The sequence below is a fragment of the Dreissena polymorpha genome, chromosome 2 (genome assembly GCF_020536995.1).
Source record: "Dreissena polymorpha isolate Duluth1 chromosome 2, UMN_Dpol_1.0, whole genome shotgun sequence".
Lineage (NCBI taxonomy): Eukaryota > Metazoa > Mollusca > Bivalvia > Myida > Dreissenidae > Dreissena > Dreissena polymorpha.
Window position 1 is genome coordinate 37,498,763 of NC_068356.1, and position 22,680 is coordinate 37,521,442.

General features: G+C 34.6%; 1 protein-coding gene across 2 annotated transcripts in view; it reads right to left on the bottom strand.

Moving 5' to 3' along the window:
* LOC127866646 (sodium/hydrogen exchanger 9B2-like) overlaps positions 1-22,680 on the bottom strand; it is a 46,254-nt gene that overhangs the window by 14,907 nt on the left and 8,667 nt on the right. For both annotated transcript variants that reach the window (XM_052407350.1, XM_052407351.1), the window contains 4 exons: positions 21,805-22,337; positions 20,020-20,110; positions 19,666-19,848; positions 18,406-18,581 (listed from right to left, as the gene is read on the bottom strand). In XM_052407350.1, coding sequence (XP_052263310.1) covers positions 18,406-18,581; positions 19,666-19,848; positions 20,020-20,110; positions 21,805-22,315 — 961 coding nt within the window. In that variant the 5' untranslated portion in view covers positions 22,316-22,337. The remainder of the gene's footprint in view (positions 1-18,405; positions 18,582-19,665; positions 19,849-20,019; positions 20,111-21,804; positions 22,338-22,680) is intronic.

Sequence of the window (22,680 nt, forward strand, 5' to 3'; positions counted from 1 at the left end):
AAGTAGCCTATGGTATAACGTGGGCGCCATTTTTTTTGCGGACTAGTTTTGAAATTCAAAATGGCCGAAAAAATTGTCGGCACTTATGCCCGAATGTGATTTGTGCTTCAAACCGGACAGGGACATGTTTTCTTTTATATCAAGCAAACACGTAGATAACGACATTGTGAGGAATGTTGTGAACATACATTTTCCTGCGGGAAATACTATTAAACGCTGATTAAATCAGGAGGATGCTCGAAAAAACACAGTGGAAGACGATTTCTATTGCGAATAGTTGAGAAATTGAGTGCACGTGTCACGTTTCTAGAGTGGAATAGTGTTATTTTCAACTGTGTTCGAAGCAATTGAACTGGAAGTGGAATTGTTGGTGGAAATTGAATTTAGAAATATCTAATAATGCATCATAGTCATTCGTGTAGAATTATCATCAGCATCATTTCTGTGGAACATTGCAATATTCAAAATACTAGTGTTTCAAAGTTATGGTGCTTTTGACATAGTTCACTAACCATTAAGACTAGTTCACTAACCATCAAGACTGAAATGATTCACGTACACAGGTAAAGTAAATAATTGACTTTGTGTAGAATGTTTATTTTTTTAAATAATTATTTTTACAAACTTATTTTAGATTGCACTGAAAGTCTAAAGCTAAGTAAGACACTCAAGCATGTTTCCTGAGTAGAAACAATACTTGTATAGCAGGCTCATGCGGCTTCGGGTTTATTTTGCCTCTGCCTTTAACCTGGGTCGATTTGATTTCAGGTTTTTTAGCCCCTAAATCAACAAGGCTTACTCAGCCCTATCTTTAATTATTCCTTTTTAATAAAGATTTTGAGAACCCTCACTCATTGCCAGTGGGGATAAAACATGGACCTTCTTATAGCTAGATGTACACATCCAATATGCCAGCAGCACATTTTTATAATCAATAAATATAATAATTGATTATTATGTCCTTCTAACTACATTACTAATTTACTAAAATAATGTAAAAATTATTTTTAGCTCGGCTGTTTTCGGAGAAACCTGAGGTATTGTCATAGCCAGCTCGTTGTCCGGCGGCCGCCATGCTTAAACCTTAACATTGGCTCTAAAATCTCAGTGCTTCCACCTACAACATTGAAACTTCATATGTAGCTGCACCTTGATGAGTTCTATACGCCACACCCATTTGTGGGTCACTAGGTCAAAGGTCAAGGTCACTGTGACCTCTAATATTCGTCTGAAAAGCTTTCATTTATTCAAAACTGAGCGTTGGCACCCGCTATGCGGTGCTATTGTTTGCTACTGTCCTCTGCATGTGCATACAACCAAATCAGTAAAACTAACTGTCACTTAATAACAGTAACTATGTTGCATGTTAACTTTTCAACATATATTATATATGTCTAATAATATGTATACAGATCTTGAAAAAACACGCATCAAATTTCACATTATTTTAGTAAATTATAGGCTTTAAATTGTATAATGACACCACTCATGATGTGACTATACAATCATACAATTACGGGACACATTATCTATAAGAGAAATTCCAATACATCACCATATCATCTCAGATTTAAGGCAGATAATCTAGTGTTTTTTAACTGCCGTTTTTAATAATTACATATTTTTTTATTTTATGTTATGATGCATTGCTCTTGTTTCTGAATTCACCAAGCAATCATGTTAAACTTTTGAAGAAAGATGTTATCTGATATCAAAATTATAAAAATATAATTACTACAAAGTGAAAAAACTTCAGTTGAATACTGTGACCAACTAAAATTTGCCAAAGAGCAAATCAGATCTTAAATTAAATTAAATACAAGTAAAAGGAAAGACTGCCTCTGGGATCCCAGTTCAGACTTATTTGTCAAACCTGCAAATTTGCCCTTGGCTATATAGAATTGGGAACTAATTACCATCAAGTCATGTAAAAGGAGGAGGGTGTAACATGCTGCTATTTATCTCTTGAGCTTTCAAATGAATTGTATGGGTAATTTTCATACAACAAAACAGAAGTGGCAGATATAAAAAAAAATAAGCAGAACACATGATTCATACGAATGATATCATATAGCGTAATGAAAAAGCATAATTTTATCAGCACAAATTTAATCTCATATTAGTGGTGAAAATGTCATTTAAGTATCTCATTTCAAAAGAAAATTTATACAAAAGGGTAGTTTTAGTTGTTAACAAGAGCTGTGTTCGTGAAACACAATTACCACTACTGCGCCGCTTTGAAGCCATATACTTTACCTTTGACTTTGAAGGGCGACCTTGACCTTTCACCACTCAAAAGTTGCAGCTACATGAGATACAATTTATGCCAAAAATCAAGTTGCTATCTTCAATATCACAAAAGTTATGACCAAGGTTAAGGTTTTGAACAGACACACACAATAGACAGAGAGGCCAAAAACAATATGCCCCGATCATTCGATCCGGGGGCATAAAAGGGTTATTTAAAGATGATTTTAATTCACTTAAGCTTATACTTAAGTAATGCACTAAATGCACTTAAGAAAAAGTGCATTTAATGCCCATTGTATGAAACAGTAATTGCATTGTATTTTTCTGCATAGTGTACATTTAATACACTTAAAAATGCAGACAAGACCCACTTTTAACAGAAAGAAATGTATTTTTTCTGCATTTTCCATCATAAATAATACTCTTCAAGTGTATTTTTATCATCAAAAATACACTTTACTAGGAAATAAGTATGTTCACCCTTTCCCACTAAGAGCCAAAGTGGAAATTGCTATGTGCAAACAACATAAAACCAGAACAGCTTGCAAGTAACTCAGTCTGTTCAGGTTTTATGCTGTTTGCTGCCCATCAGTATCTAACGTATGGAGATGAAGCCTTAAAAACTTGAATCTAATAAGAGAGGTGTTAAATTAAATATAACTTTCAGTTTCTAAGGCACTATAAATGCGTGAAAAAACGTGCATGTATCTAAGTGGTAAAGGGTTTAAGTGCATTTTTAGTTTGTTTTAAAGATGGACAAAAATATAAAAAATACTCAAGTGTAGTAATAATTCAAGTTTTTTAAGTGCATCAAAAACAGAATAAAATTTATACCGTGCCTTATTAGTAGCAATAGGCCTTATTTGATATACTTGTGGTAGAAATAATGCATTTTTGTATATTACAACATACATTACTAAATCAATATAGCTTCCCATACAGTTCAATACAATGTTCAATTAACTACACGATGCAAAGTTGGAATATGACATCAATCTGGGAATAATCTCTCAATAATGATATGCTGTTATAATTTAAAAGTGAAATAGACACTTGCATATAAAATCTGATTTTACATCAAAACTTATTGTTAAATTTGATTTTGTAAATACTCAAAAAAATGAAACAGTTTATAAATGCAGTCAAAATGATAAAATATGCAATTACATAAATAATAAAGTAAGAGAAACGCGCTTTGGTGCTAAAAAACGAACGAATATTACAATAAAACATTCTGACTATGTAATTAACAGTTTTGTCTTAGGAAATCACCAATTCTTTTCATATCAATGTACATGATTCTGGCCATGGCCAGATAATGTTGCATCATTGAAGGTTACGAGTTAGGATTTGGAATTGATAAATTGACTGTATTGGAGTTGGTAATACCTATTTTGTTGTTCTCCTTTGATCAAAGTGACTTTTCTCCTATAGAATTCTCATCAGTCATCACACATCATCTGAAGACATTCATTATGTTTAAACCACAATAACTTATGTGATAGGCAAGTCGTGATAGGAATTGGAAGGCCCCGTTTCAGGACGGGACCTGTGTATTAGTCTTTTCCTCGAAGATGTTTTTCATCTACTTAAGATGCTTACAGTGGGGATTTTCTCTCCATTGAGTTCCATCAAGGTACCTACGTAATCATGCAGTTTCTAGATAACATTACGAATGTTTTAATTTTGGTACATGACGAATTGAATAGGTCATCATGACGTATTCAATTCCTTGAAATACTGGATGATGAGGCTTGTAACTTTTCAAATAATAAAACGGATGTCGTTCGTCGTTCGTCGTTACTTGAGACGCTGGTGTTGCATACAAGCCTGAATCAATCTTCCCATCAGTAAGTTAACACTTTCTTAACTTCCTTTGCTTATGAGGTGGTATAGTCATGATGTACATATAATGATAATTTCAGGAATTATGTTCGTATTTTGTATTATTATAAGACTTGTACAGTTGTACTTTTAGGATTAAATTACAAGCCCGCGTCGACCTCGGCAAAGTCAACTTCGAAATATTTGTTTGCCATCTATAAATAATAATATTCAGTTTGATTTAACACTGAGAGCATATAATTAGGACAGTTCGTATTAAGTCAACTCAGTTTCGTTATAAAATGGTTTCAATATATATCTGATTTATTATTGTGTAAAGGCCTCGATTTGGAGGCGCACCTGTTTTCGAAGGTGAATCTGAATTTCCATTCGGCCAGGCGTGCTCAGACTAGTGACCCAGATGTTAAAACCTTGAAAATGCGTATGATTATAAATGTTGCTGAATTCGCTCTTCTCGCGAAATTTGGATGCCTTTCGCATTGTGCGAAAAAAGTTGTAAAGGCTTCACTCAGCTTTGTATCATGATGTTGATCATATAATTGATCTTTCCTCTCGCTTTCGCTGTGTGAGCCTCTTGTTAATCCATCATTAATATCTCTATTTTCAGAATCATATATATTCGACGTTATATAATGGACATCAGGAATTTCTTCACCAAGCGTAAACCTGACGCGATTCCTACCTCTGAAGACGACGGAGCATCTGCAAGCAAACAGCGCGACTGCAGTGGTGACGTATCTGTGCCAAAGGAGCCCATGACAGATAATCAACACGTAGATTCCGAACCATCAACCAGCGCTGCCCTCGATCCTGATGCGTCAACCAGCGCTAACCCGATCCTAAGCCGTTAATCAGCGCTACCCCCGATCCTCAACCGCCAACCTTTCGAAGTGTTCAAGTGTTCCATGATATGAATATTGGTAAGCACGTCAATAACGATCGACGTATCTCTAGTGATACCCGCCATAAGCTTTTAATAAAGGCATACCTACCCCCTATTGACGACGACTATCGACAAGACTCCAAATGAAAAAGATGTTTTCGCCATCCTTGGTTGACACAATATCAGTGGCTCGCGTATTCGCCTCTGCTCAAAGGACCGGTATGTAAACTATGCGTGTCATTTCGAAAACCTGTTCACCGAGGCATAACTGGCGCCTTCATCAGTGCCCCTTGTCGAAAGCATAACGACTTACATAACGCTGCAAAAAACCAAATGAGTAGTGCCTGGCATCATCAATCTCAAGAAGATGCTAACAAAGCCCTTGCCAACACGAAAAATCCAGAACGTCGTTTTGACATTTTATTGGAGAGTGCCTTAAATGACAATTTTTCAAGAAACCGTGCAAAATTAATTCCAATTTTGTCGAGCATTATCTTCTGTGGTACCCATAACATTGCACTAAGGGTAAAGATTCCAAATCCGGCAATTTGAATGATTTGTTATCGTTTCGAATCGAATCTGGTGATGATGTATTGAAGACACATATGGAACACGCAAGTAACCATGCCAAAATATACCTCGGTTCGAATCCAAAATGAAATGATAAGTTTTATGTGAAGAGACTGTGAGGGATGTTACTGCAGCTAACGATTCACCTGGATTCTCAATCATAGCGGATGAGACTGCTGATATCTCGGGAACGGAGCAACTGTCTTTCGGACTGAGATGTTTCGATGAAGAGAAACTCGTCATAAGAGAATAGTTCCTTGGATATACAGATCCTGATGAAATGGACGCAGAGACTATTGCAGTGACAATCGTAACACAGTGCAAGAAGTATGGTCTAAACTTGAACAAGCTACGCGGCCAAGGATACGATGGATGCCCGACAATGGCTGGAGAAGAACATGGTGTACAAGCCTGTATTAAAGCCAATTATCCTCTCGCCGTGTTATCCATTGTTCGGCTCACCGTATTTATCTTGTTGTAAAATATATAAAAACAGTTTATGACGTACGTAATACCATAGGAACTGTGAAAGCAATCAATAAGTATTGCAGAGAGAGCCCTAAGAGAAGACGGCTAGTTCCGAACACACCATTGTAAAGCGAAACAAGGTGGACTGCAAAGTATAAAAGCATATGAATCTTAGCTAACCATTTCATCAAAATATGCCATCAGTTAGAATATTTAGCACAAAACGAACAGAATACGAAAGGACGACAGACCGCACATCGGCTATGGACTGCAAGTGGAACGGCGACATTTGTGATAATGCTCAACATAATAGCCTAATATTCGTCCATTTTGGAGCCCATCACGCAAGCACTCCAGACTGTTCAATTAGACATGATCGGTGTCAAAAAACACGTCGATGATCTGACATCGATGTTCACCGATCATCGAGAAAATGCGGATTCGATTTTTCGCGGAGGATATATTCGGTCCGGAATTTAAAACAGCCGAAGATATTGGTGTTACAATGACAATACCACGGCAATGAGGTCGTCAAGTACACCGAGCAAATGTTAGTAGAACCTGTGAAGAATACTATCGACGCACAATTTATATTCCGTATATGAACTCACTAATCCAGTCTCTATGAAGCCGATTTTCAGAATCGTATACGCCTGCGTTCATGATATATCATCTCCATCCGAACCACATCAAAATCTTCGATCGATCAGACTATAAAGGTACAGTACTAACCATCGACGAATTTAATCAAATCGATAATTTTGATCAAGACGCAATGGCATGGTACTACATGAACTAGAAGGAATCCATCGAACAGAATGATTCATATTGTGTTGACTTGGTAAAAAACGGATTTGTTTCCAGCCGTGCGTTGCCGACCGATGATCATATTATAAACACTGACGACATGCTCTCAGGATTATGCATGATGAGCGTTCACAGGGATTGGATCAACACCGACAAGAATATGTTCATTCAAAAAATCATCGAGAAATTCGGCTGAGACCCAAGTCGCCTTCACTTTCTATTCACGATTAAATGTTAATTGATTGACTTCTCCCCTCAATTTTGCACGAATAAATCAGGTTTAAATCCATGTCTTGAAAGTAAATAAATTGTGCAAAACCGCATCCATGATTTGTTTACATGTAAATGGGAGTAGATATTCGTGTGAAACTAACAAGGGGTCATAATTGTACACGTTTAGATTTTTCCATATTCAACTATATGTTACGCTCACCGATTTTCCAGAGGGGGGGGGTCAGCTGACCCCATTTGCCCCAATGTTCGGACACCCATGCTGGAGACACGTGCATGCTAATTTTTCATGTGTAAATAATTTAACTGACAAGTCAAGGACAATACATCTCATTTGTATAATTCAGTTTAATAGACCCCCCCCCCCCCAACAGAACAGTCTGAAATATAGACCAATCAGAAACAGCTTTATAGGTAGATTTACTTTTTATCAAGAATATAGTAATACAACACTGGATATAAACAACTTAATTAGGGTGATGGATGTTTCTTTCTATAGATGCTTTTGAACTTATTACATAAACATTAACTATAAGTAACTTTTTTAAATTTATGATTATTAATTTATGCACTTTTTTAAAATTCATTTCTTATAAAATAAATGAATTTATTTAATTACGAACTGCAAGTGCATGGACCAAATGTTTATAATAATGGTAAAGTTCATTAAGTAAACTGTTACTGAATGTGATAGGTTATTGACAAGAGTAAACGTGCATGAAAAGTTTATTAATAACACCAAAACTTGTATTAACCTTTTTTGGTTTCATTTGGAGGTCATGAGCTGTTCATTTAATAAAACAATGGTTCATGAAAAAATCCTGTACTCATAAACTCTTTTTTGCCTTGACTTTGAACAGCGTAGGCTGTCAGTGTTACAAATGACGGTTAACTTTGTTGTTTTATGTTGGTAATTCATCTTTACAGCATTGTAAAGTTTGCTGTATGTCAGGAAAATAGTTAGGTATTTTTATGAATAATCTGACATTTGATTAAGTGCATTTTAATCTGAATATGTCTTTCAGTAATGGATAACTTTGTTAATACAAGTAAGTGTAATTTAATATTAATAATGTTAATTTATGCAGTTAAGCTGACAATGATGAAACATAGTATGCAGTATAAATTGAAATAAGTAAATGAAAAGTATTTGTGAGGTTTATTTAAATTTCCATAATTGGAATGCATAAAAGGATTAGGTATCTAAATACACTTCCCGTGTTCACCATTTCAGCGATCTTCTACGTATATATGACAAACTAAATTGTTTCACGGCATATCTTTTTCAGTTCTACAGAAATAATATACTTTGAAGTCAAATGGGTCACATGTAAATACCACAATTTGATATCAGTCTGTTCAATGTATCATCAAAGTATACTATCAATTTACGCATTGCCATTTTAGTATACTGCTGTTTGTATGAAGTAATATTTATTGAAGTACATCTCTTACAAAAACGGCCAATCAAATAAAGGTGTGCTAAAAAGCAGTCCAATAAAGCTAGTGTTTATATATGTTGTAGGTATCCGTTTAATTTGGTATAATTAATTGGGTATTCGATTTTCGCGACCTCGCTAGAATATCATTGCCTTTGACCAAGTCATTTAACCAGGGATGTTGCTGCAGTTTTGCTGATTTTTTTCCATCAAACAGATTTTGTCAAATTTATATTTAAGATATACATACCAATACTTTATAAAAAATGAAATAAAAACATAGGGTCAACGGCCTTGTTTTGATTTTTTTCACAATTATATAACATGTACTTTTTCAATAAAACTGAAAAATCTCTAATTGCGTAAAAATAATTAATAACCTATGAAATTTGCAACATGTAGTATCGATACTATTTAAGCTAAGATACATCATATACCATTTAATTAAACTACACACTACCAATAAAATGGGGTACACAAGTAAAATTTTAAGAATCTTTTTTTATTTATTGTTATGTCACCACAAAAAACATCATTTGTTTACTATTTTTACCACATAAATGGAATTAAAAAAAAAAATCTGCCAAATAGAATTCTGCGAAAGTGCTCAAAATTTTTCATCTACGTATTTTCATCATAAAACACAAATAAAAAAGGGGGTCACCGCACTTTTAACAGAGTTTTTTTGTTTTGATTATCCCTACCGTCTAGACGTCAAATTTCATTATAAACAGCAATAAGACAAAACCCAAGTTCCGGTATATAGATTGTCAGAAATATGCATAAACATTAGAAATTGTTTACAATCTTAACTGGGATCACAACAGCTTACCAAAATACATTAATAAACAAGCAATATTTAATCAAAAACATAATACCATACAGTATCAAACTCGACCTTTATCATTTATAACTTACATGTTCACAGATTTCGGCATGTTTTGAAGTTTGTGTTTAAATGCTTTAAATTGATAAATGTAAACAACAGGACTAAAGAGCTCCAGTATAAAACAAGTATGAAATTAAAGAGAGAAAAAAAAAGTAAAAAAAAACAGTGAACCCCGCCTGGGATCGAACCACTGACAATTGTATTATGAACCAACTCGGTCATTTACGATGACACTGATAACAAAAATATTGAGATGTGATAATAGCATCATCGGTGTTGCTTTAAATATATCTTCAGTTAAATAAACTGCCGCAACACCCCTTAACCATACAATTGATGAGTGTTTTACTTCTTTAGCAGTTATGATAAATACAGATATTTTTTGTGAAACATAACCTAATAGTAAAATGAAGAAGAACCACAATTTAGAACTTTAGACGTATGCAGCAGCTTGCCATCAAAATTGGTCGGATAATACCAATGGTTGATCAAAAGTCTGGTTTGTTAAGCTTAAGATCGGTTAGGTATTCTGATTTTTTATTATATTCTATTCCTTTTTCCTGTCATTTTTTCTATGTTAGAAAAATGCGCAATATCAATAAGAGTGTATTTAATATAGAGTTATACGTTTTCAACAGTTTCAAATTTACATTTTAACAAGTATGCAGCTATGGACACTGTTGAAAAAAGGTCGTATCAAAAAAGATTTATTTAAGTGTATAATGTTTTGACATTTTAAAATGTGTATGCAAACAAATACAATATTATATTGCTCATTTAAATAGTGTTTCAAAAATACCTTAATTATGCAGTTCTAATAAAATACATGCGTATAACTTCAGACTTAAACATAGTGGTTCTAATTATAATCAGTAAGCCAGACACACTTATATGCAGGGGTATGATACAGAGGTATATTTAGAGGTGTAATTGATTGTTATTTGAAATCTAAAATGTACACACTTGTGTGTTTCATATTTATAAGCTTTCTAAATGAAAACCATTATGCAATTCATTTTGCAGTGCATAATATTGTCAACAAGTGTAGATTTTATGTAGCCTGCACCCCATGTCCCAGAAGTGAAGATCAGTCAAATGGTTTAAGGGACTGACTGTTTACAGCTTCGGGTATATGTTGACGTGTGTCTTGACGTGTGTCAATAAATGCCTTAAATTGCTAGGTTTTAACCATGAAACTGTAGAGCTCAATTTATAATTGAATAATATAATTTAAGAAAGAAAATAGTTTTCCCAAGCGGGGCTCAAATCTGCCGTGCTCTGTGCATTTAAAAACCTTAAGCACTAGACCATCCTGACTGGTATATCCGTATAACCATTTTATAAACACACTAGAATGTTATGTTGGAATATGAAATCAATCTTGTAATAAACTGTGTATTTTTAACAACTCATAATATGTAGTTTGATGGAAAAGTGCTTATTATACTAAAAGTAAAGACATAATATTACATAAATACGTAAGAAACATGAACTGTACAGTTCTGGATGTGGCAATTACCAACATGATGTATATTGCAAGTGTGATGACTTATTTGAAATTAACATAAAATAGCGTTTATACTTGATATACAGGTAGTCCTCCACAAAATTTAAACACATAAAAGAATTATTCCAAATAATATATGCGTTTTGCGTTTGGAACAGTTTATAATTTTATCAATTTCAAATTGCTTATAATTCAAAAGGAAGCTGTATTTTTACTATAGGTCTACGTCATTAATGATATTTCCCTCCCTTATTTATAGTGTTTTTTAGTTTTTCAATCTGTGACAAAAAGTAAAAAATTGCCATTTAGACAATATGTGAACAAGCCCCTGTAAGAATGGGCATAACACACCTTGTCCGGCATGTAGAATTATATTTTATTTTTTAATTATATGAGAAAACGTTTAATAACCTCTCCACATATCAGATCACTGCGTTGAGGCAATTAGTCACAGGCAACACATGTACCAAAAGCTAAAAGCTCATTTAAAGTAAACATTAAACTATGGCTGTAGTGCATATGCCACCATATGTTAAAGGGGCCTTTTCAAAGATTTTGGCATATTTTGAAGTTTGTCATTTAATGTTTTATATTGATAAATGTAAACATTGGATTTTAAAGGCTCTAGTAAAAAATCAAGAATAAAATTAAAAAAAGGAAAAAAAAGTAGCCAGTACCAGGGCTCGAACCAGTCACCCCCGGAGTCCTGGAGTTAGTCTAAAGTAAAAACGCACTAGCCCTCTCGGCTATTCCGCCGGACATACTCATGTAAAGTATTTTATACATTATATAAGCAATCTTCGTAGTTTCGTTAATTTAAAAGACAACAACAGAACTCTCAAAATTATTCAATCGTTTCGCGTTGCAACGCTTTATAATTTTTAGGTTTTCAAATCGTCAAAAGATACATATAATGGCTATATTGGATTATGGTAAATGTTCAGTAATACTGTTTCCTCACAAATATCATAACTAAAACGAAAATTGCGAATCTGAAACAACTTTCTGAAACAACTTTTTTGTCAATTTACCAAACCGTGAAAAGATCCCTTTAAAGTCGGTAGCAAACATGCATGTTTGAATTAAGTTTCGTCAAATGATCACTATTGGTGGTGCACAACCCCTGTGTCCTTAGATTGAAGGTAAAGGCCAAACAACCATCAGATCATATGAAAAATATGCAAGAAACAGCTTACTTTTATATTGCTTTTTAAGAAGTAAACAATAAACACAACGTGCATCGGCATCTATGACACATATATGTTGTATGCGATTTTTGACATCACGCACATAGTTTGTTTAACTAGAGTGGAGTCATTTAACGGATTGATATTTAAAGCGAGACTATACGATTTTTATATGTGCTAAATTGTTATATATTGATAAAAATATACTACAATAACACAAAATAGGCAAGAAAAAATATACATTGAAGACCATTTTCATAAAATGCAGCAAAGACAATGTAACCCCGAGCCGATTGTGACGAAGATATTTCGTACATATTTTCCTACAATAACCGAAGCATTCGTCTTTTTATTAGGAATTTCGTGTGTCGTATGAATAGATATTGTTGCAGGAATTTAAAATAACCGTTAAACAAAATTTAGATTCACATCGTGCATGCATGATGTACATGCTTGCGAATTCGACTGTACAGACATTTTCGATTCCAGAATTAATTATCTGGCTTATATCGCATTTTTTGACACATGTACTTCTTAACTTTTATTTTACTTTATATTGAAATATATGTATAGTAATTTTTTTTACACATTTTATATAAATTCATAAATATTTGACAAAATCGTATAATCTCGCTTTAACAAATAATAGGTGTATTAAACACGCCTAGTATTGTTTAATTAAAGCTTCAGAAAACGACTCCGATGAATTTAGTTAAACAAAATATGTGCACTTTAATATTGTTATGTGAATTACCCCATAGTATGTAAAGCATTGAAAAACATTTTGAATTATCACGCAAGAGAGCGTGTTGTACACTTCTGCCATACAGGTGCTGGTATCTCCAGTTTGTGTTTAAACCAATTATTTTGGTACATCCTTCTCAGATTACATGCTTTAATAGAAGTCATGTCTAGATTTCGACCACGATTATTATGTTTAAAACTATGTATTTTAACCAGCTTTTGAAAAACGTCACTTATTTGTTTGCACTGGATCTGTGTATGAAAGAGACATTGCTTGATCGAAGAATAGTAACAGACTATTGCTTAGTCAGGATGCAGAATCAACGGGGTTTCAGGAAGATGATAGGGTTTCTTTTCTGAGTAATCTGGCGTCTGGCTCTTAAAGACATAATGGGGAACTACCATAACTATTACCTTGTAAGAATTTTGACCAAATGAAGACGAAACGAGGTTAACAGATTCAACAACAACACCAGAAAAGACAACGCGAAGACGACGGATTCAACAACAACAACAGAAACAACAACGCGATGATGGTTATTTCAACGACAAAAACAACAAGAACAACAATGACCTAACCAGCCTTGATGTGAACCTCGGTACACAGATCATCGAAAGCCGACCGCGAACAAATGACGCGCTTACCTTCGTCGCGGAAGCGAAATACCCTACTTGAAGCAACAACGTATTTACTACGTGCGACTCACCTACACAGCTTAGCAACGTGCCGATCTTCTTCACGGTAGAACCGACCTAACAGCAACATCGTGTTCGACGTGAACAACATTTTGATGTTCCATCCGCAACTCCCGGCGTACAGCCAGCCGAACGATCAACGCCATTGGACCTGTGATGTTGTTCCACTCCTTTTCCAGAATAACGTACCAAGTTAATTACTCATACCTTATCTCTCTAATTAGACATGTCTTGGGTATGAAGGCAGCAGATTGAATGTTACATATGATTTCATGTAAATAGCGGAATGCCATCATTATTCGTCTATTGCATATATCATATTAATAGCCAAATATTCGTCCATTTTGGAGCCCATCACGTAAGAGCTTCAGGTTATTCAATTAGACATGATCGGTGACAAAAAACACGTCGATAATCTGACATCGATGTTCACCGATCATCGAAAAAATGCGGATTCGATTTTCGCGGAGGATATATTCGGTTTGGCATAAAAACAGCCGACGATATTGGTGTTACAATGACAATACCACGGAAATGTGGCCGTCAAGTACACCGAGCAAATGTTGGTGGAAACAGTGAAGAATACTATCGACGCACTATTTATATTCCGTATATGGACTCACTAATACAGTCTCTATGAAGCCGATTTTCAGAATCGTATATGCCTGCGTTCATGTTTTATCAACTCCATCCGAACCACATCAAAAACTTCAATCGATCAGACTATAAAGATACAGTCCAAACCATCGACGAATGTTATCAAATCGATAATTTTGAACAAGACCTAATGTCATGGTACTACATGAACTAGAAGGAATCCATCGAACAGAATGAGTCAGATTTTCTTTACTTTGTAAAAAAACGAAATTGTTTCCATCAGTGCGTAAGGCGATGATCATATTACTAACACTGCAGGCCACCACTTGTACGGTGGAACGATCATTTAGCACGCTGAGACGAGTCAAGACATGGCTAAGATCCACCATGTCCGACGACATGCTCTCAGGATTATGTATGATGAGCGTTCACAGGGATCGGATCAACACCGACAAGAATATGTTCATTCAAACAATCATCGAGAAATTCGACTGAGACCCACGTCGCCTCCACTTCCTATTCAGGGACTGAATACATGTTAATTGATTGACTTCTCCCCTCGATTTTGCACGAATGAATCATGTTAAAATCAATGTTTTGAGAGTAAATATATTGTGCAATAACCGCATCCATGATTTGTATATGTAAATGGGAGTTGATGTTCGTGTGAAACTAACCAGGGGTCATTCGGACCCAAATTGTTCAATTCAGGAATCATAATTGTACACGTTTAGATTTTCCCATATTCAACTATCTGTTCCGCTCACCAATTTTCCAGGGGGGGGGGCGGTCAGCTGACCCCATTTGCCCCAATGTGCGGAAGCCCATGATTCTGACATAGTATTGTGCAACTATAAATAATATTCCATGCAGTGAAGTAAATTTTGAGAGAATAAATTGTTGAATTTGGCACAGTAAAATTAATATAAAATTTCCATCTAAGTCAAATTTAGTTTTAGATTACTCTAAGAAGATTCTAGAAAACCAGCCCAGGTACCGACACAATTTTAAGGTATTAATTACGTTTATGGGATAACCATTAAAATGTGCTCCTTTGTAAAAAGAACTTATTTTTATGTACTGTTGAAACATTGAAATCTAAATATGATCTCGGATACTGGAAATTTTAATCATTAAAGTTGTTAACACAAAGTGATTATCATTTCAACATTTATGAGTTTCATGATGATGTAAGTCCTGTATTTAATCTTGCACACAATTGCCGGTGTATATTTTTGTGGGTAATGATTTCTGTGATAATTGTGAATAAGTAACATTTATATTTACCGTTTGCATTTATTGCTTCATTGGAACAATATAAACAGACATTGAGTTTTTTATGGTTATGTTCATTTTAGCCCAAAAAGAAGGGTAATTAAAACTTAAATAATACAGAAAGAAGCACTATAAAACTGTTCTACTTTAAGAGATATTAATTTTTATATTATATTTTATCATTCTAGAAGAACAATAATATCAGAAACATGTCAAAATATAGTGCTACATTTAAGAATAAAACAAGCAAATCCAGTGGCATAGAGCTGTTTATTGTTATTGTAACGATTTTCAATATACGTATAGTGTGATAATAGCATTACTTAAATATGCAATAAATTGCAATGATATTAAACATTAATGCCATGTTTTTACCAGGCATTTAGTGACTTCTTGCAATGGATAAAGAAGGACCGATATTGATAGTTGCAAAATTGAATAACATTGTCCACTTTTGACCTAAATTAGTTGGACTAGTGTAACATATATGTATGCATTAAGGAAGTCGTCATAATCAGAACTGATTAGTACCCAACATAAACATTAAGATTACACTATAAACACCTTGTTATTTACCTGGTGGCTAAAAAACCATTATAATGTGATTAGCTGAAATCTGTCTTTTTTTTTTAGTTATTTAATACTGCAATAAAGATGACATTGTCTTTCGCATTAAAATACATCTTTTTTAGACTATTTTCACAAAACGTGACCAGGAAACATCTGGCATTTCTTATTCAATTTCAAGTAAATTAATTTTGGATTGATCAAATGTGAAAGATCAAGCAACTGTGTCATGTTTAAGGATAGGTACATAGCATGTACTTGATTGAAAGATGTTTCCAAATTCTATCAGGGACCTATGCATACCTGTTTGTATAGACCCTTTTCTTATTATGTACTTTAAATTGCATGTATAATGTATGTACTAGTGAATAAAAACAAAAAAGTACTTTAAACATAGTTGTGAATAAATTCTTTCTTGGTTCAGAGTTAAAATTGTTCTAATTGGCATCTCTCAGTCATTTAACCAGCCATACAATTACTACAACAACTATTTTGGTTCCCTGAAAACAAGACACTACTGTAGCCAAAATGATTAACATTATGTAAGCGCAAGCATGTGGAATTGTTTTGAATGTATGAGCACATTTCAACGTCCATGCCTTTCCTGTTTTTTAACAATGTCACCGTTGTTGTAATAACACAAAGCACTTGCAGGTTTACCGTTGCGACCTGCTCTACCTATTTCTTGCATGTACTTTTCAAGTGTTTAAGGTGGTTGCATATTAATAACTCTTGCAATTGAAGGCGCGTTAAGACCCATTCCTATGACAACTGTTGCAAGCACTAAACGAACTTTTGGATTGTTCTTTCTAAGCTCAGAAATAATGTGAGCTTTTATTCTGTCCGTGTAGTCTTTGTAAAATTGTGTTACAATTCGATCTTCTGGTTGTGTATTGGATTCAGGACAATATTCATGTTTTCCTAGTTCATGGCAAAGTAGTTGAAAGCAATAGCCTAGAGATTCCAAATTATCACAGTACATTATGGTGACTAGAAACTCAATAGTCTTTTAATTCATGCAGCATTTCATACTGATGCATTATCACATCATACTTGTCATATTTGTGAATATTTGGCATTATTTCTTTTTTTCCCCAAAACATATTAGGGCGGTCTGGGTTGGCTAATACTTTTGTCGTGTTCTTGAATTGCAGACCTTTCAATAAGGTTTTCTATAGCATTTGGTGTTGCTGTCGCTGTAGTACCAAGTGAGGCATTTTGGGAAACAAACATGTCAGGTCTCCAAGTTTGATGAACGCTTTGCGGAAATCTGAACCCCTGTAAAAACAAGACACATTACAAAAATGATGTTGTTCTGTCGTAATGCCAGCAATCAATATTTAAATTATTTTGCAACACGATTTTTGAATGAACTGGAAATGCAATCAGAAAATGCAACTTTTTTCATTCTTTAAACTAGGAATGTGTCCATAGTTACTCGGAAATCTGTGAATAATAAACAGTCAGATATATTTATGAATAATCGCTAGGTGTCGAATTAGCAAATTGCTAATTTTCAAAACAATATAACAATCGTGGTAATTAAAGATCGCGAAAACATCTTAGTAGTAGTAATACTACCTGAAAATAATGCTTTTTCCTGAGCCAGTTGTAAGAACTGCGATCGTATCTTTCAAATCATAAAGACTCTTTAAGGCTTTCAATTTGTAGTCGCTAAAACTAAACTCTATCTTCAGCTTGTTCATCGCATATTCTAGATCACACTTGAAATCCATTTTAACTCTGAAACGTAAACAATATCATGCAATAAACCGTTTGCCGTAAAAGTCAAATAAATAATTATTATGTAATTGTATATAATTCAATTGCTTGTTTTTGCATAACAAAGTAAGAAGAAAATGATTTGGAATGATAATAATGCGTTTACCCTATCTGTATTGCATCACTATTTGTATGCGTAGTATATCGCCTTATAACGCAGGCGGATCACACGTTGGGTGAATCAAAGCCAAGATGGCTGGTAGTTAGGTACGAGTCCACTCTTTACGGAGACTCCGGAGATGAACGAAGTGTTTCGATTTACGACACACAAACACTAACTAAATAGACGAATGCTTCGGTTATTGTAGGAAAATATGTACGAAGTATCTTCGTCACAATCGGCTCGGGGCGCTAATTTGTCTTAGCTGCATTTTATGAACTTCGTCTTCAATGTATACTTGTTCTTGCGTATTTTGTGTTATTGTAACATATTTTATCAATATATTACAATTTAACACATATAAAAAAATCGTTTAATCTCGCTTTAAAGGATACGTTATATGGGAAATACCATCATTAGCGCCGTCGCGGAAATATCGTTGGCTCCTTTATTCATTCATCTTCAAAAGGATGAAGCGGCCAGAGATGTTCGCAGGTGAAATTGAAAACAGAGTATTCATTCAAAAATTAAAACAAAACACATTTAGAAACAGGAAATATGTATTTACCAGAAGAAAATATAATCCCCATAAGCACTGAAATAGATGTGACGCACATGACGGTGTCAATGCCACCGACAGAGAGGAGCATTGTTGGAATCCCCTTGGTAACGCCATACTTCCGGTCTTGAAGATTCACAAGGGAGGGCACAGTTACAGCTGTTGACAACGCGCCAAGTACGCATCTTAACATAGATGTGTTAATTAGTCAGTATTCAAATTCAATATATAACATTCGAATTCAGTATAATATTGATTAACCAATGTGATCCCAATAACAGCAACATGGTCCAGCTGCGGAGAAATCATCCCCAGAAGTGCGGCTTTTAGGTGTACTTTACTTGCCAACGTTTAACAAACAATGAACACAAAGTCTTGAATAAAAACGCTAAACATATGGGATGAAACGTTGATAGAAAGTTAAAGCGGGTATATACGATTTTGTCAAATATTTATGAATTTATATAAAATGTGTAAAAAACTTATATATATATATATATATATTTCAATATAAATTAAAATAAAAGTTAAGAAGAACATGTGTCGAAAAATGCGAAATAAGCAAGATATTTAATTCTGAAATTGAAAACGGCTGTACAGCCGATTTCGCCAGCATGTATACCATACATGTACTATGTGAATCTAAACTTAGTTTAACGGTTTATTTGAATTCCTGCAACGATATCTATTCATACGACACACGAACACTAACTCAGATCCTAATACAAAGACGAATGCTTCGGTTATTGTAGGAAAATATGTACGTCACAATCGGCTCGGGGCGCTAATTTGTCTTTGCTGCATTTTATGAAATTCGGCTTTAATGTATAATTTTTCTTGCCTATTTTGTGTTATTATAATATATTTTATCAATATATTACAATTTAACACATATAAAAATATTCGTATATACCCGCTTTAACAAAGTACAAGTTTATGTATTGTATGTAAAATAACATAAGGTACTTCTATAGTTCTGATTTTCTAACGACGTGTTTTAATGCATTAGTATTTTCATTCATCACCCAGAAGGAAAAACCCGAAGGGGATTATATTTAAGATACAGTTAAACAAATTCATAATCATTAAAATAGAGTGAATTGAAGACCGTGCCGAGAATGTGCTAAACGCAGGTTCTTGCACATGATATCTGTCAAAATCCTACGCACAGAGAAATAAGGTTTGCACCTCGGTTGGTGCATTTGACAAGACTTGTGGAAGTGAAAGAGCATTTTGAATTAAAATAGACCGTGCATATGCAGTCCTTACCCGAGCATCATGCTCCAGACCCAGGGGAATCCCACCAAGAAGTGAGAGACGACCCCCACGGTAACGATCTCTGCCGTGCACGGTAGGACAGCTAACCGCACGACCGTCAACCACATATTCCGGAGTTTCGCGAGATCAAAACCGAGGCCGGCACGAGTTAGGATTACAGTTGACGCAACCTTCCTGCAAACCAGGGCGACTTTTATATCAAAATAATACAAAGTTATGCGCAAAAACAGATCAACACGGCTGAAGCGTTTTTTGAATAAATAGAAAGTCAGCATTATCATATCAGATAATGTATGAAAAAAATATGTATGTTGTCTAAACAAGACGAACGCGGCCACGTGTTACCTCAGTGTTCCCGACCACTTGGCGTCAATATGCTCCCCTATATACTTGATACCCGGTACATTCCTCAACATCAAACCAAGGATCAACATCCCTGGAAAGTGAATTCAAAATCTTACAATAAAACAATATGATTTGCTGTAATGCAATTATTGTTTGAAACGCTTTTGTTCTGAAGAATTATGAACAATTTTGTTAAAGGGAAAACATGATGATGATGATGATGATGATCATGATCATGATGATGATCATGATGAATAAAGTGATGGTGATCCTGATAATTTTATGTTGCTGCTGTTGATTATGATGATTATGGTTATTAATATTATAATTATTACGATGCTGTAATGCTGCTGCTGATTGTCAAAAATACAACTTTTAGATAGAGGTTAATAACTAGAGCTGTCAGAGGACAGCGCGCTCGACTATTCGAGTGCTTGACAGTATAACGTAAGCCATCATGGAGAAATTGTTCATATTCTATAATTTATTAGACGATTTTTCAAAAATAAAAAAGGACAAAAAAACATTTATTTTTTTTTTGGGGGGGGTATAATGTGGGGTGTGGTCATTTATTAGATGATCTTTAAAAAATAAAAAAGGGAAAACAATAAAAAATGGGGGGTGGGGAGCAGGGATTCTGGGTTGGGGCGTGAGGTAATGTTTGGGTGAAATCCATTGTGGTATTCAGGTAAGTGTTGTTTTGTCAAAGTATTAATAAAATCTGATCATAAATAAAGAAGTTATGGCAATGTAAGCAAAATGATCAATTAACTTAGTACAAAAGGGACAATAATTCTGTCGAAATGCTTGATACAGTTATCTGCTCGTGTTAATATGTTGGGGTCATGTTGGTTAACAAGTATGCAAAATATGAAAGCAATATGTCAAGGGACACAGGAAATATTTAGGGAAGTACGCAAACTTTAACATAGATTTATCAATAATATGCATATTCTAAGAATAAAAGGGGCCATAATTCTGTCAAAATGTATGATACAGTTGTCTGCTCTTGATTATAGGTTAGGGTCATGATGGTAAACAAGTATGCAAAATATGAAAGCAATATGTCAAGGGACACAGGAAATATTTGGGGTAGTACGCAAACTTTAACATAGATTTATCAATAATATGCAATTTCTAAGTATAAAAGGGGCAATTGTTCTGTCAAAATGCTTGATACAGTTGTCTGCTCTTGTTTATAGGTTGGGGTCATGATGGTTAACAAGTATGCAAAATATGAAAGCAATATGTCAAGGGACATTGGAAATATTTGGGGTAGTACGCAAACCTTAACATTTGCTAGCTAACGCTAACGCCAACGCTAACGCCAACGCCGACGTTCAATCATCATTTTTCGTAGCTGTAATCACAAACTTATGCATAACATTGGTATTATTCCCCGTTTAAATGTGTTATATTTTAGCTCCTTTTCTAATGGTTCACGACTTGTTAACGACTCCGAGTGCGGTGAATGAGATCATAGTGATATACATAATGAACATCCTCGTTAAGGACGTTGTTGGATGAGTTATTTTTGGGAGGACAATAACATGTGCAAGATAAATATGTTTGCTGTGCTGATTAAAAAAATATAAGATTGCCTTAAATGTATACACCAGTTAGAGGGGGTTTATTTTAATCAATAATGCACGTGTATTACAGTGCACAGGTACAAAATACCGAAAATACTATGACAAGAAACATCAGTATGCACTAACACAACAAGAAATATGTACTGTAAATATATAGTTCACTACGTAACCGAGTATTTTTGAGGTTGCTTACCCAGCAAAGGCGGTAGGTTAACAAAGGAAATGAGGCAGCCACCCACAGCGCAACTGAAGAACAGAATAAATAAGGAGAACAGATTTCCCCCTGGTAATGCCTCACGATGTGAAAAGCAGTAGAGAGCCGCCCATATCTGCAAGCATATCACGGCAAACCGGATGTATACTGCAATATGTCCATGTGGAGGAAGCCGGAAAGCGTGGCATACCCTCTGTCTTAGTGATGGGTTTTCAGGCAAAGGATTATGGCTTGTGAGACACTGTGACACACAAGATTTAACCCGTGCAATTCCATTACGAAACTTTCCATTTGAAGCTGAATTCTCTGTTAGTGTTCCGTTACTTGTACCGTTCTCTCTATTAAGTTGTTTGGACAGTTCAAATGTCGATTGAGACTCTTCAATCATCTCTACAACAACTGGACAGTTTGGATTCGAACCAGCCTTCTCTTTAGTATCACTTATTACGTATTTTAGTCGTATTCCATTGCCCTTTTCCATCTTCAGCATGCTTGAGGTCCACGACCTTATACTGAAATATGGCAATGTTTACAATATTGTAAAACAGGCTTATACAAATAAATTGTAATTATTGTCACTTTACTTAGTTAAAATTCTATAGCGTTTTTTCCCCTCTTGAGTTAATGTTCCTGTTCAAATTTGTGATATTTTCAAACGGGTTCAAGTAATTATCCCGATAGTTTGATGGTATTAAGCAATCCGTTCTCGGTACACTCAGCAAGTAAATACATGTGGGCTAACTTGTCAGAAAATACGTTAAATGTCTGGGTTATATTGATCTGCGAACCATGTATTTATTTGTTGTAAGATGACACAGACAATAATTTATACGACAAGAAACAATGCCATGAAAC